Raw genomic sequence first — 15,245 nt, forward strand, 5'->3', positions numbered from 1 at the left:
ACACACACACACACACACACACACACACACACACACACACACACACAGGGCCTAGCTTCTTTGCTCTCAGGCCACATCTTCTCTGAAGGATTGCAGCAGAGGGGAATCAAAAACAATATCTGGGATAACAACACTCCTGACCAACCTGTCTCAGGACAGGCCTGCCACAATCTCATTATTCTTATCAGCCATTGCAATCAGTCTGTGTGTGTGTGTGTGTGTGTGTGTGTGTGTGTGTGTTAGAGACCGCAGAGGCACTGATATGACCTGTATACGTGTAGTGGAGCCCCTCTCTTCAAGTGGAAAAAGTGTGTCAAAATAAATCAATCAAATGGAAGACCTGATCACTGAAGCATTGTCGTCAACACAAATAGCACAAGACCAAGAAAGGCTAATTAGAACAGCACAACATGCAAATTGAAAGGAGACCTACAAGCGTGAAAAGACAGGCCAATCCTGTTCATGTCTGTTTATGGACTCATTAGGAGATTAGGAGAGAACTTTCTTCTAATTTGTGCAGCACGCCAGATACATCCTGTATACACATGTGAGCTTGCATTTACTCATCCTCATACTCACAATCACACACATAGAGAGCATGTGGCCAGCTAAATCAGACAAGTTCTAATTCCCTTTCGTAATAAAACAATAATAGAACAACACATCCTGCCCAAAGGGGGCCATAAAACAATTTTATCCAGGAGTGCGTCAAAAGGCTACACCAATCTCTTCACTTAGCTATCACACAGGCAGATTCCCCACGGTATGCGCTCAGCCTGCCTTAAATCCGGGGTCGGTTATAAATATGCTATTACGAACACACAACAGGGGCCTAGAAAATCCATCCGGCAATATTAAACCATAAAAAGCACAGTACCGGGTGCAGAGACAGCCCCTAGATATCGGCAGGCAAACAATCATGGATAACATTGTTGTGCTCCCAAGCATGGATGTCTGTGCAAAAGTACTGTGTATACACACACACACACACACACACACACACACACACACACATACACATACACACAGTGTACCAAACCCCCTGAACACTAGATGTCTTGCAGAAAAGGTATATCACTGCCTTTAAAGCAATTTGCAAATATATTAGACCCCAGTTAGAGATACCCAAGAAATACAATTACACAACTCAGGGAAAATAACTTCATATTGTAGATGCCCATAGGGGTCATAAATGGCAACAAAGGCCTGTATTCATATAATCAAGTCCTTCCTACACATCCTATTCTATCCTAGAAAGAAAGAAAAGAAAGAAAGAAAGAAAGAAAGGACACTTGACAAATGATTTTGCAGGGAAGAAATCACTGAGCGCCTCGATTGATTAGCTGATCAATCATCTGACTCAGACACTAGTCGACAAGAGAGTCGATCGATGGGAAGTTTGGGGAGGGGAGAGACCAATCTCAGACATCTGAGCCAGGATGTCAAGCCTCCCGAGGTTGAAAAGAAAGCTACTTCTCTATATCTAGGAAGACTTGTACTTTTTAAGAGGGGCTGGGAGGGGAGAGGGGAGCCTTTGTAAAAATCAATAGTTCAGCCTGCTTTTCTCTAGGCACATAGGGAAACACGGCATGGTTAGACATGTTTTGACAAGCTGTATGGTAACTACAGGGATGTGCTGGAGCAGGAGTACAATCATGAAAGTCATAAATATCTCATTATTAACACGTAAGTACGTAGAGAAGGGCAAAACTCTTCTGCAGTCAGTCATGACAGAACGAGATGGAAGGACTGTCATGGTAACTTCTGTCATTCGATCCAGCACAGTAATCAAAACTGCTTGTCTGCTTTCTTCATAGTATTTATATATAACAAGACAAAGATTTGTACCCAGGTCCATATCGGAGGCTTTTAGGCGGTGGGAGTGTGGGACGTTCTTGTAGATGGCATCTAGGATCTTCTCCTTCGCCTGGCTGATGGTATCACAGTTCAGCACCTTCACCTGGATCTCTGGGCTTTTCTCATTCTCTGGATGGATGCAGTTCACCACCTGAAGCAGAAATATACAGAAATATGTACTGGGTAAGAATTCTTGCAATATTTGTAACTGCAGTAACCTGGGAAAGTTTAATACAAAGTTAATCTTTCGTAGAGAAGAGTTTGTTTTTTGTTGATAATGCTGATTGCACAGTGAATTGGTATTCAATAGAACTGAAATAATTGTGTGCTTGCCAAAGGGGCTTTGAGAGAATTGCAGGAAAAAAAAAGATCATTCACCAGGGAAACTGTTTCTTTCTCCGAGCTTGAAGAGAGACAGCAATGTGCTACCTCAATAAATGAGCAGTAAAACAGCTAATTATAATATTATTAGCATATTCATCAGTACTGTCTCCAGGTGTTGGTGGAATTATCCAAATTACAGGATGAGCACAAACCCACATAAATGAGAGGGTCAATGTGTTTTCTTCCATCTTAAAGTAGAGTTTCTACACGTCTATATTGTGGGGAAAAGGGTTGCTACCGAAGTATTGGTGATTCTGTTTAAAAAAGCATCAGAGTGGAGAAGACGACAACAGACGGACTTGGGAAATGAATGAGAGGTTCCAGAAGGTTAGAGCTTCAGCATGTCTCTGCTTGTGCAGACGCATGGATATTCTCTTTCATTCCTTCTCATCCCGAAGCCCTGCTCTTTTCATTGACAGCCCCAGTCTCAACAGAAAGTGAGGTCGCCACTCCTATGCCCCCATGCATGTCAAGCGTGACAACGACAACTTTATGTCCTGTTGCTCATCTCATGACCGGCAACCCATAACCACCCTTTCTCTCTCCTCTTGTCCCTGAAAGCATATTAAGTGTCCCCTTTTAGCCCCTGGGCCGGTGAACCCCTTACCAGCGTCTTGTAGTCAATCTGTTGTCTGATGAGCTTGTCCTCGCTGAGCGAGTAGCGTGCCTCTCCTGTGATGGAGTCAATGGGGCCTTTCTCCATCTGCTGCTTGATGGCACAGAAGAGGGAGAAGAGAGGTTCCCCTGCACACTCCTGCGAATCGATTTGGAGAGAGAAGAACAGAGAAAAAGTTCGGAGGGAGGAAGAAAACTTTGAAGTCATTCTAGACTCGACTCACTGACAGCAAAGTTTAATTATGTCTGAGAAAATATCTATTTAAAAAAACTATCGTTCCCCTAAATAAATAAAAATTGTACTTCCTGTCAATATATACACTTTGCTGAAATGAAACCAGTTTGGCGAAGATTTAATGGATTAACAGAAAAAAATGCCATAAAGGACACCCTTTGAAAAGAGTTGTTTATCAAAAAGGAGCGATTGGCCATTTATCAGTTTTTATTGTCCTCCCAGCTGCAGTAAAAGGATGAGTGGAGAGATGGAGGAAAACAAAACAGGATGATGATAACATTATTTTTGAGAGTGGGGGGAGTGGTGAATTTTGTGTTTTTGTGAATACTGGTGCCTTATGGAGTCAAAGGTCCGCCTCCTCAACAGCATATCTATATCAGTATACATGCTAGCTGAAAAATGACAACAAATTATCTAATGAATGCAACAAGTAGTTTTGACAGGACTAGTAATGCAGAAAACCTTTTTGAAATCTATGAAAACAATAGTGATATTCATGTACAGAATATCTAATATATCTAAAATACAGGCTTCAATTTAAAGTTTACAATCCTGCCGTGAGGTGGTACACTTCTTTGTGTATTTAAGATGTTTTACAGCCCCAAACATATACATGGAGAACTAGTGGATGTCTGTCACCTGCTGTTGTGAACCAGCAGTGAGGGGACAGTGATTTATCAACTTGGTTCGGGCCAGCAACGACTACTTGTGGAGCTTAAAATGTTCAGTGAAGTTGAAAAGAAACAATAAAGCGTTACCTTCAGAAACTTGTAGAGGAGGAACGTAAACCAGTTGGTCAGCATTTTCTCTGCTACAGACTCAGTCCTGCAAAACAGATAGACACAAAGCACATAATGAACATATGATCCCCCACGCTCTTCTTACCGTCATAAATATTCAACGCGGTCATCAAATATTCTGCTAAAAATGATGACCGCAGTTAATGAATAGGCTTGTTACACAAATATAATTTGGAGAGCCTTTGCTAATATGACGGCCTTTCAGAAAATCTTTCGGCTGGCTTTTATGCTCAGGCACGCCAAGGGCAGCTCCTCTACGGCGGCGGGGATTTTAATATGAGGCAAAGCAATTAAAAGCCTTTATTTGATCCCAGAGGATTGATGTCGTTAGGGGCTGGATCGGCTCTGTAATAACACTGGCCTCATTATCAAGCGCTCCCTTGCCTATTCACTGGACTAACACTCGATCTGTGCACAATAGAAAGTGAATGAATACATCTCCCTCTCTTTCTCCGCCTGGCATCCATGCTCCACTGGTGTGGCAAAATGGTGTGTGTCTGCGTTTGTGCGTGTGTGTGTGTCTGTGCGTATGTGTTGACCTGGGCCAACAGTGTGATTGATCCCGTGTGAATGACTAATCTGCATACACAATAACAACAGCGGTGGTTGCGAGGGGAGAAAGAGGAGAGGCGAGGATCGGATATCCTTTGACAGCCACCTTCTTGACCGGCAGCAGGGGTGTGCGGGTAATCTGTCAAACTCACACACACACACCCCGCCTTCTCCTTTTAATGAGCAACTACCATGGGCATCAATATTTTAGGATTAGTGTCCATTGTGTGTGTAGGTTTTGTCCCGTGTTTCAGCTGCCACCTGCAGCCCTCCCATCTTTCACCATTCAGACAGCCTCTTTAAGGGGCTCCACACTGAGGCATGAGGGGGGATATAATGTCTGCTGTGCCAGTGGGCTGGCCTGGCACCCCCCGCCAACGCTGGCACAACACCTGGGGGGGATTAACTTCCTGCCTCTCACTGTGCCCACACTTTTATATCGCTGCCCCTCCCACCCGTCATCCGTCCAAAGATCCGAGGGTCAACAAGGTCACTTTTGATCTTTTCTTTTATGTGTCCTTGCTCTCTTCATCCCTCCCTCTGGCTTCCCCACTCTGGATCCTGTAATCATACACACTTCCAAATCCTCTCCATTTCCACAAATGTAGCCCATCTATCAAAGGGATGAAAAGAGCGTGGAGAAAGGAGGATGTGCACAGGGAAGGAAGGAGGGAGGGAGCAATGGAAAAGGAAAATAAAGAAATGAAAGAGAATAAATGTCTTGGCTGAGTCAAGCCTTCCCTTTTCTTTTCTTTAAACTTCCTTTTCCTTACTTACTTGCAATAGATATTGTGTTATTGTGGGCCTGTGTGAGTGGACAAATGGGCAGCTTTTTTAACGCAAGAATGCAAAAAGCACAAATAAATCCCACTGCGTATGTATTCAGAAATTACCATGTGTGCTGACTAGTGTGTGTGTGTGTGTGTGAGAGAGCATGCTTCTGGCAGCGGGTGCTGTAATAAGAAGTCTTGGCACGGCCCCACCAGTTTGCTTATGCTCATTCTCGATCATAGCAGTGCATGGGGAACAAGGATGAAAACGGCACTGTGACGGAGCTGCTTTAAGATCTAACCTCAGCATTTGGTATTACAAGTTTCAAACACCCTTCTCCTAACACAGTGCAACCTCTGCTTGGGTTAATGCTATGAAATGTGCCGTGGCGTGTTGGCATGGTCATGCTTGCCTACTTGGCAGCCAGTCAGAGGGGCAGCGGGCATTGAGAATGATCTAGAGCAGAGGGGACCTGGCAGTGCTTAGTTCACCCTGATTACCGAGGTAGGGTTGATGGGAATCAGTGCATCATCAAACATTTAATATTTTAGTCGGCCATTTCTGCCAGTAGCATGTATTTGTGTAGAACTGTGAATCTTTGATGTGAGCAGAAAATATAACCAACAAAGCCATAACAACATGCCAAGCAATCCTGCTCTTCTGCCCATCTAATTGGCACCAAATCCCTTACTGCTATTTCTTTAGTTTACACTTTAGAATGACTGCTCACTGCAGCACAATTACTTGCAAATGTTTGAGGATTGATGTCAAATGTTTTTTTCCCCAATAAACAAGGCAACATCTTCAAGTGCTTATTTTGTCCGACCACATTTAAGAAAATGGAACCAGAGTATGTTAGAAAGGAGCGATGGCAGCTGTGTTAACCGAACATGTAACTGCATCCGAGAGTCTTGCCTGGTTTCTGTCACATGTTTAAACAGCACGGCTTGAGATCAGAAATCATTTCCATTTGCCACTCTACCTCCCAGCGAGGAAGATTGGTCATCACATGTGTCAAACAGTCTCACATTGACGGCTAGCTGCGGAAACCACTTGTTGATGCATATATGCATTTATTCGGTCACTCAGACCATAAACAAACACACATTTGCTTTAACAGAGATATCATTATAGATAAACAAGGGTCTCTTTAACCCTGTGTGATGATTGTGTGTCGGTGTTGGAACCAATGAGAGGTTGTAATTAACGCTAGAACATATTGGGCTTTCATCTTTTGACCAACACCAAAACTGCTATTTCGACACATCAACTGCCGCCAAACTAAACTTAAGGCTATAGAAACACTGTTTAACTCTGCTTGACGGGCAGAAGGAGGGTGGCGGGGGAAGGCGAGTTAGAGGTAGAGGAATGAAGGGAAGAGAGGAGTTACAGAAGGAGACTGCAGCAAGGAATGCGACAGATGGTTGTGGAAGGCTCTCGTTAGTTAGCTTGCCTGGTGCTTGTACTTCAGCACAGGTTGAGATGGGACAGATGGAAGGATGTGTGTTTGTGTGTGGAGGGAGAGGGATAAAACACACACACACACGTACACACACACACACAGATTTCTTGGAAGAGGAGGCGGTGGGTAGCCATGCTCAGAAGCTGTGCCAGAGACACACTGCTCACGCACTTTAAGCATTGATTTAGCAATCAAGAAAACAGGGGAGGGGTAAGAGGAGGGGAGCAAGAGCTGGAAGTATAGATTGAGAGAGAGAGTATAAGTGAGGAAGAGAGAGATAAAGACAGTGATGGTGTGACACAAGCGTGTGAGGGAGAATAACACATTTAAAATGAGAAAGAAAGAAACATGGTAAGAAAGAAAGAGGAGACATATCAAATTAAAGAGAGGGAAGAGCAGAGGTAGGGGTGCTGTCTTTCCAGACAAGAGTATGCCTCATCTTCACAGCCCTATGCCTGTGTATCTGGGCTATTTTCAGCTGCTATCCAAGGACACGCCAGTCAGCCCACACTATAGGGTGGCGTAGCTTGCTCACACTGCCTCATCACATCTGAAATGTATGCCGGCATGTTGATGGACTAACAAGCGCACCCAAGGAGCAAGGATGAGATGAAGATGGTCTGATCAGTGATCATCAGAATCGTGTGTAAAACAAATGGGCAATCAAAGTGAGCGGGCATTGTTGTGAACATGTGCTCTCCCCTCCAGTGCTGGCTGAATGCGATGGCATTTTCCCCAGGATTTCCTTCTCCCTTTTGCCTTGATGACAAGGGAGGGGGACAAGAAGAGACGGAATGTGAAGAGAACGTGTGATCCAAGACAGTGTGTTGTATTTGGCTTGCTCTTAGAGAACAGTTGTTGTCTTTGCAGCATTTCGAGCTTCCATTTTTTTGAGAATTTCGTCTTAAATTAAAGATAAAATAAACTTCTGACACAACATAAATCAATGATTTGTGGGTATAGTACATACAAGACACTGCTGGCATGTATACTAAGTGATCAAAGAGCTGATCACAGCACTTGCCTTCATGCCTCAGTAGTCAGCTTTCCTTACTTGGTGACACAGCTTTAAGTGTCTCTATTGTCCTTGACTACCTTCTCCCCGTCTCTGCTGTACACGCCATCTCTTGTGTTGTATCTACTGTCAGGATCAGCAGTTACTCCATTGTTTAGTGGCTTCACCATTGTCGGTGAGCTCTGGCTGCAATTAATCATGCCTGCTGCCCAGACAGCATTAATCTCTCCCTGCATCACCGAGTAGCGTCTAAACAGGCTGTCATTAGATGAATATGCGTACTGTCTTGTGGATGGTACGAGGACATAAGATATGCTGCGTGTGTGTGTGTTTAATGGCAGAGATGAGTTTTTTACCAGAGGGGAAATCTGAATTTTAATTGAAATGAGAGAAGGACAAATTAATTTGTGACTTGCCTGTCAAATCATCTGGGGGGTGTCAAGAGTTGCGCGACGACCCCAAAGCAAAACAACATCTAGCACAATACCATGTATATACACACTACGTATAAACACACATCGCACACACACACACACACACACAACAGCTGTAAGGCAGCTGGTTTACTCAAGTAACCTTAATCAACACATTTACCAAACACCATGGGCAGGAAGCATAATCACATACAGTGCCGTGTTCAATTGAAAATCCAAGGGAGGGTTGTGACTGTGCCTGAGTGCGAGCTTTCACAGTTCTCCCTTTTTTCATGAATTTGTTTTTTTTCTTTTTTCTCTTGAGCCATTTGAGATTGGATTCACTGCTAATTAATCATAATTATTTTGCTAATGATGTGCAAGGCAATGCACTCTGCTCTATCTGAGACACAGCCAGCAATTCAAGGTCACGGGAGTTAATCCAAACGTGTCACATATACGGACAGAGCCACAGATAGAGCAGCGTATCCCGTCCTTGGTAGTAATGGGTTGACATTAACCATTACAAACCTTTATCTCTATCTCTAAATAAGCATAATATACAGTAACCCTAAGTTTGGAGAAGTTGAATGTGTGTGACAGTTCTTCAGTGTTTGAATATGTAGCATTGGGTGGTTTTATCAGTGGGAAAAAGAAGAAGGGCAATTGGGTTGTTCCTTCTTTGTTTGGAATATGGTCACTACCAGCTGTGTAACTTTGGGCTCTTGTTCGACATTGATAGGAGGAAAGCTAAACTCCGTACTTTACTTTTGTGCCTGGTTCTCACCTGCGGAGCAGCAGCTTGGGGTGGTTCTTGCTCTCAAGGTTGCGGTCTATGAGGTCAGACAGCAGGTGCTTTAGGACGTCAGTGGCGTACTCCAACTTGCTCTGCAGCACCGTCATGATAAGTGAGGCCACGTTGCCACGGTCCCTCATGGAGAAACCACGCTGGGCCTCGAGAGTGCGAATAAAACACAGCAGGAAGACCTTGTTGTTAATGAGCTGGCCGAAGAGCTTCAGCCCCTTCTCCACTTGCTCCTGTCGGTAGCCTGGCACCTGTGAGGAAAAAAGGAGAAACATTCATTTGACTGAAACAAATTAAAAATAACGAGGGGAAAAAAAGAACAGATTATTTGTGACACATTCAAGGACGTGTCATAAAGACATAATTAGTTATCAGTTCATTTTCAATGTAATGTCACATTGAAAATGAACTGGTTGCTCCCCGTCTCCCTGATCAAAAACATGTTATGGAGGAAACAAACTCAGTTTAAAACACAGTTTTATATGACATTTAATCATAATCAATATATTTAGATCAGGTTTATAGACATATATTAACACGCATGAAAATCAGTGTAGTAACAAATAAATGGAAAAACTAATTCCGTTATAGTTTCTTTACTTAAAAGTGCAGTTATAAATTCATAGATCCATCTTCATGAATACGGGTGGAGAGAGGAGAGAAATACAATGATAGAAAGGAAAAATAATCTAGCGAGATGAGGAATTTTTCTTCGTCCAGCTTTTGTAACGTTTAGTTTGAAGGTTGAGAATAAAGGCGGGGGAACACTAAGCCTCTTGAGGGGGATGTTTATTACATCGGCGGTGCTGTGTTCCACACTAATGCAAGTAGAAAGGGAGTTCAGTGATGTGAATTCCCCTCATCTGAGCCCAGAATGTCCCTGCACCATTTATACTAGTCACTTGCCGCACATGCTTCCTTTCTCAATTTCTTTTCTTAAATAGCCCCTATTGAGAATATATATTTTTTTTATCTGTCAAGAGCACTTGTGGAAAGACAGCATCTCTTTGTACCAAATGCAGCCGTCTACCTGCATATGTTCTTGCTTTTACCTTTCCTGGAGGAACCCTTTGTCATCACCTGGGAGCTATTGCAAGTCTAATTTCATACCGCCTGACAAGATGTGTACAATGTTTGTGTGCGCGCGTGTGTGTTTCGAGACTTAGCATGTGTATTTTTTTCTGCATATACATTTATGAGCGTGTGTGATACAGGCACATGTGGAAAGATGTGTGTGTGCATGTTTTCTGCCTTCTTTTCTAGCTACACAAATAAACTGACCCAACAAATATACTGCACAGTACCATAACACAAACATGTTTGACATGTCCCTTAGGACCATCTAGAGCTCAAAAACAGCAACATATCCTGACCTACACACTCTCCAATATCTCCATAGGTCACTGAAATATTTGAGTTTGCCAGGCTCACAGGTGGAGCAGTAAAATGGCAACCGCTGCTGAAACCGAATCATTTCCGGAAGAATCAAGAGGGAAGTGGGAAATATAATGGCAGGAAAAAAAAAACATACAAAATGAGATTCAGCTGTAAAGTAAAGACGTGATTTTTGACTGCTAAGAATAACATTACCTGTTACAAGAAACAAATAAAGAAGGCTTTATTGAGCAGACACATGCAAGACTAGATTGTATTTTCTCATTTTAATTGGTATGTTTTTTTTATATTCCAGTAAGCTTAGACAGAGTTCCCACTACCTGTGCTATTTCTAACATGTCTACAACCCACAGTCAAAAATGTGACTTTAAATTATCCGACGCATCGATAATAATTAAGCAGCCATCAGCTGCCTCAGACTAGCTTGCTACTTTTTTTCATTCGTCTCCTATTCCACATTATACTCCTCGTACAGTTCGACATTTATACCAATTAAAACATAATTAGTATTGCTTATTACTGGGAAATTCTCATCAGGGATAGAGTGGCCAACCCGGAGGGCAGTGAAATGGGGGTCCATCATTCTCTTAATGGAACAAGACGACCTGCTCAATTATGGCTGTCTATCAATGTCACCACTGGGGATAAATGACTTGATTTTTTTTGCTTTTGCTTTTCTCCCACTGATTGATTTTTAATTTGTATTAGAGGTGCAGAGAGATAACGCAGCAGCGTCTCATATCCTTTGAGTTATTAATGAGAGCGCGGCTCCTGATTTGAGGGCTGCCTTGTTTGTTTTTGAAAGTGTTGTTGTCGGCCGTCAAAATGCTTTCGTTTACCCGACAGCAACACAAATAACATCGGCGTCAATTTCACCTACTGTGACCCCCCAGATTGTTAATTTGCGTGTTCATTTTGCTCTCTTTTCAAATAGGGCTAATTGCATCGAGACTGTTACTTGATAGAGACTGAAGAACAGGTACACGCACTCTTTTGCACTATTCAAATTGAAATAACTTCAAATACCTAGCTGTCCTCTTTCAACAATTCCTAAGAACTGCTGATCAACACAACTAATGGAATATGTATTGAGTTAAAATTGAGTAGATACTGGAGATTTTACAACTGGACAAATGCAGAATATAAATATTGTCAGGTTATTAAGTGTTAGGTCAAGCACTTACAAGGTGTTCCTTTATTAAAACTGACACCGGCTAAAGGGGGCTCGATATGTAGTACAATTTGAATGGCAGTGAAACAGTCTACTATACCTCCAGATCTCGGAGGACAGGATGTTCCTCGATTCCTGGGAAGAGGACCCTCATGGTGTAGGTCCTGTAGTCCAAGAAGGGGATCCCTGCTCCATCCAGATCACTGGTTAGCTCATGGATGTCTGTCTGGAGCTCTGCAAAAGCTAATGGACAAACCAGATACACAAACCAAGTAATTTTCTATGGCAAAACAATTAGCTAATGATACCATGACAGCTATGCTATCAGATAGTTTAGTCAACATATCAGAAAATTATAATAAATTGACAGCTAAATTGGCAACACTGGACGCTAGAAATACATAAATACTGTTTAGCACATAATCTACCAACAATATCTCTCCTCCATATAACCTACCATATAACCTACTACACGTCAGCATCAACCCTCTTACCCTCTTTGCACTCCAGAGCCACACGGGACTCAAGGTTGTCCATCTGCATCTGCAGCCTCTTCAACGTCAGGTCACTCTCACGAGACTTGCGCTTGTAGGCAATGAGAACCACCACGATGACGAGGATGAGCAGGCCTCCGGCTGCAGCGATGCCAATGATTGCAGAGCTGCTGAGCGGGCTGTCGGACATGATGTGGACCACACCTGGGGAAAACTCGATACCACCCACACGGGCCTTGCGATGGAGAAAGATAAAAGAGCAGATTATAATCAATGCAAGCATTGTCCTATACATAGTTCAGTTTGCCGGAGCTGTAATCAGAGGAGCGCTTCACTTAAATATGAAGTATTGTGTACTTCAAGGCAAAAAATACAAATATTTATGAACTATGACATAATATGACCTCTGTGAATCCCTTTTAGGTATATAAAGCCTTTCTTTGTCTTCAAATTCAATATCAAAGCCCAGACAGACATATTGATTTGATTTTTGAACGTGTACACACTTTTGTTTATTTGTGCATCTACTAACTGTGTTATAGTAATGTGTCCATCTCTCTATATGATGCTGGCTTCAGGTGGTAACATCAGGAAGCGCTTTGTTTAAAGTGGTTCCTCTTAAAACCACAAATGGAATCCTTATTGAGTTTGCCGAGGCCCTAATCCTTCTTATTGAAGGCTTATTTGTTTGTCTTTTGTCTGCTTGTGGGCAGTAACAGGAGCCACACAGCTGATTTGATTAGAGCTGTAGTCTGTCTCGAAGTGGACAAGAAGATGGATAGAAAGCAACACGAAGAATTTCCGTCCGTCTGTCAAACTGTCTATCAATTTGTAGGTCTGTCTGCCTTCTCCACCATAGCCTCCCTATCTGTCATGTGTGTCTGTGTCTCTTTTTCTCTTGTCTTTGTGAGCATGTGCTGTATCACTCACCAGGACCTTGTGTCGCCCCGTCAGGTTGGGTGACTCGCAGAGCAGCTGGGTCTCTGACACTGTTAACATGCACGGCTTCTCGCCAATAAAAACTGTGTAGTTCAGCTTTCCATTTCCATTATTGGTTGGTGGAAGGAAGTTTCGCCCCTGCAGGAAAAATATTCATGCATGATTAAATGTTTTGTTAAAGGGGAGGGGTCAGAGAGTTAGTTAAATAACATATACTGTATATATATATACTAATCATCCTACAATATGACATAAAAACATGTTATAGGTAACTAAAAGTCATAAACTTACAATCAATAAATACTGCTTGTGAGTAATTGTGTGTACTACCTATCCCCGTACCTTTAGTATAATAGGGGATCCAGGTTTAAGCTCCAGCACTCCAGACACACTGAGTGGTTCAAACTCAGGATTGGGGTAATAGATGAAGTTGGTGTTGTTGAGTGCCATCAGAGCCTGCACATCGTCCAGTTTAAAGCCAAACTCATTTGGCCTCTCAGGCACCTCTTGCTGCCTGGCCAGACTGATGGGCAGCTCTGGGGCCTGGCACAGCATGGTTGTCGGGCTCAGCACCTGGCACAACTGGCACAGGACAGAGAGAAAGAGAGAAGGGAGGAGTTATATTTATGGATGAACATATCTTCTGCAAAAGAAATAAGTGCTTTGTGGAAGCAGAGAAAACTTGACAAGAGAATTAAAAAAAACATGCAGAAAAGTATACTCCTTGTCATTTACTGTGTGGAATTTGGGAGGTGTTGTGGTGCTTTCTATCTTACTTAGGATACGGTGAGCGATTATGCATCAGGCATGAAGTTCCCTATTACCCCACTCATGCCTCTTTGCAACTAAAGCTCTGGCAAACTAGCACTTGAAGGTGCACCTACTTATTTATATGGCAAGACATCTAATCAGCAGTTAGCGGGAATATTTTACTTCACAGGTTTACATTTCACGAAGGCAACTGGAGACTCAATGCAAACTGGAAGCGCCTCCATTTCAAAAAGCACAAAGAAGAACCTGTTGAAGTATTTTCCTCAGAGAAAGCCATCAAATGAGTAGCAGTTAGAAAGCGAGCGCAGTCTCACCACGATCTGGCTTTGATGTGTGAAGATTCAGGAGTGATAACTAGGTCTTACCCTTTATTCATTACCCTCCAGAAAGACACCTCCACACACTCATCACTTCTTCACACCCTATCCAGTTATTCTCCTCTGTGATCTTTTCGTCTCTCGTTGACACATTCATATTCTGTAACTCATCTTTCTCGAAACCACTTTCCTGCTCAATTATAGTGCATCTCACATGTTTCAGCGTCTTATCTCACTCTTGTATTGCTGTTCTTCGTCTTTGCCCTGGTCTTTCATTTGACGTGCGGTGCGATTTGAATTCTTCCTCTTTATTCCTTGTACACAATAACAGACTGTCCGATCCGTCATTGTCATGCCCTTCAATATCCCTTTAACATCTCCATTCCTCTTTGTCTGTCAGGGCATTGACAAATCAACCACCAGCACAGGTCTCATTCACAGACATTTCCACAGTAACCTCTGCCATGCAGCCACTCAAACTACTGCCTGTCACTCCAATTGGCTCCTTCAACATCAAACTTGACTAATCCTGGAAGGTCTTCGGGACATCTTTAACATGCATCCTGCACTGCTGCAGCAAGGTAAAAAGAAGACTCCTCCGTGCACAAATGTTGCTTAAATGTTTCTGTTGGTTTTCCTCACATTCAGTGCAAAACTGAGCTGTGTAAGAAAGTGAGAGTGAGCAACACATTTCGGCACATCTAATTCATGTTTGTTCAAAGTGCAAGCTGCCTGCACGGTGGCTTGAGACACAATGCCCAGTGCAGACATATGTGAGAACAGATGTTAAACGTGGTGCAAGCTCATGCTCAAACGGACCATGAAGATAGCATTACCGCCTTTTGTTACTCCCTCTTCTTTCAATCAGATCACAGAGACCCTTGTATGGCTTTATCTATCCTCCCCTGGGTAAAAGGGTGAATAGAAGAATTTCATAAGGGCCGATCTCTGTGGTTTTTAGTTCGATGTCAAAACTTCCCTATTGTTACAAAGGCGTGGAGAGGAATTACATCACCCTCTATTAATTCAATGGCAAGCTGTTGTTTTCCGTGACCCCCTTACCTCAAAGTGGCACTGAAGCATTTAGAAAATGACTCTGAATCTTACTATGGCCCTCTTCCTCTGAGACGCCTAGATGACAAGGGAGGTTAGCGACTTAGAAACACTGGTGGTGGTAAAGTTATTTCACCGACTGTAATCTCCTTCAGGTATATGACCTTGGATTGATTTTTCTTCACCAAGATGAAGC

General features: G+C 42.9%; 1 protein-coding gene across 1 annotated transcript in view; it reads right to left on the reverse strand.

The window, feature by feature from the left end:
- plxna4 (plexin A4) overlaps positions 1-15,245 on the reverse strand; it is a 205,782-nt gene that overhangs the window by 19,949 nt on the left and 170,588 nt on the right. Inside the window, exons 18-25 of the mRNA XM_031858799.1 lie at positions 13,251-13,490; positions 12,900-13,046; positions 11,970-12,204; positions 11,576-11,718; positions 8,892-9,160; positions 3,850-3,916; positions 2,849-2,995; positions 1,849-2,008 (exon numbers count right to left, since the gene is read on the reverse strand). Of these exons, the coding sequence (XP_031714659.1) occupies positions 1,849-2,008; positions 2,849-2,995; positions 3,850-3,916; positions 8,892-9,160; positions 11,576-11,718; positions 11,970-12,204; positions 12,900-13,046; positions 13,251-13,490 (1,408 nt within the window). The remainder of the gene's footprint in view (positions 1-1,848; positions 2,009-2,848; positions 2,996-3,849; positions 3,917-8,891; positions 9,161-11,575; positions 11,719-11,969; positions 12,205-12,899; positions 13,047-13,250; positions 13,491-15,245) is intronic.

The sequence above is a fragment of the Anarrhichthys ocellatus genome, unplaced genomic scaffold, assembly GCF_004355925.1.
Source record: "Anarrhichthys ocellatus isolate YVR2014 unplaced genomic scaffold, GSC_Weel_1.0 scaffold21, whole genome shotgun sequence".
In the NCBI taxonomy this organism is placed as follows: Eukaryota; Metazoa; Chordata; class Actinopteri; order Perciformes; family Anarhichadidae; genus Anarrhichthys; species Anarrhichthys ocellatus.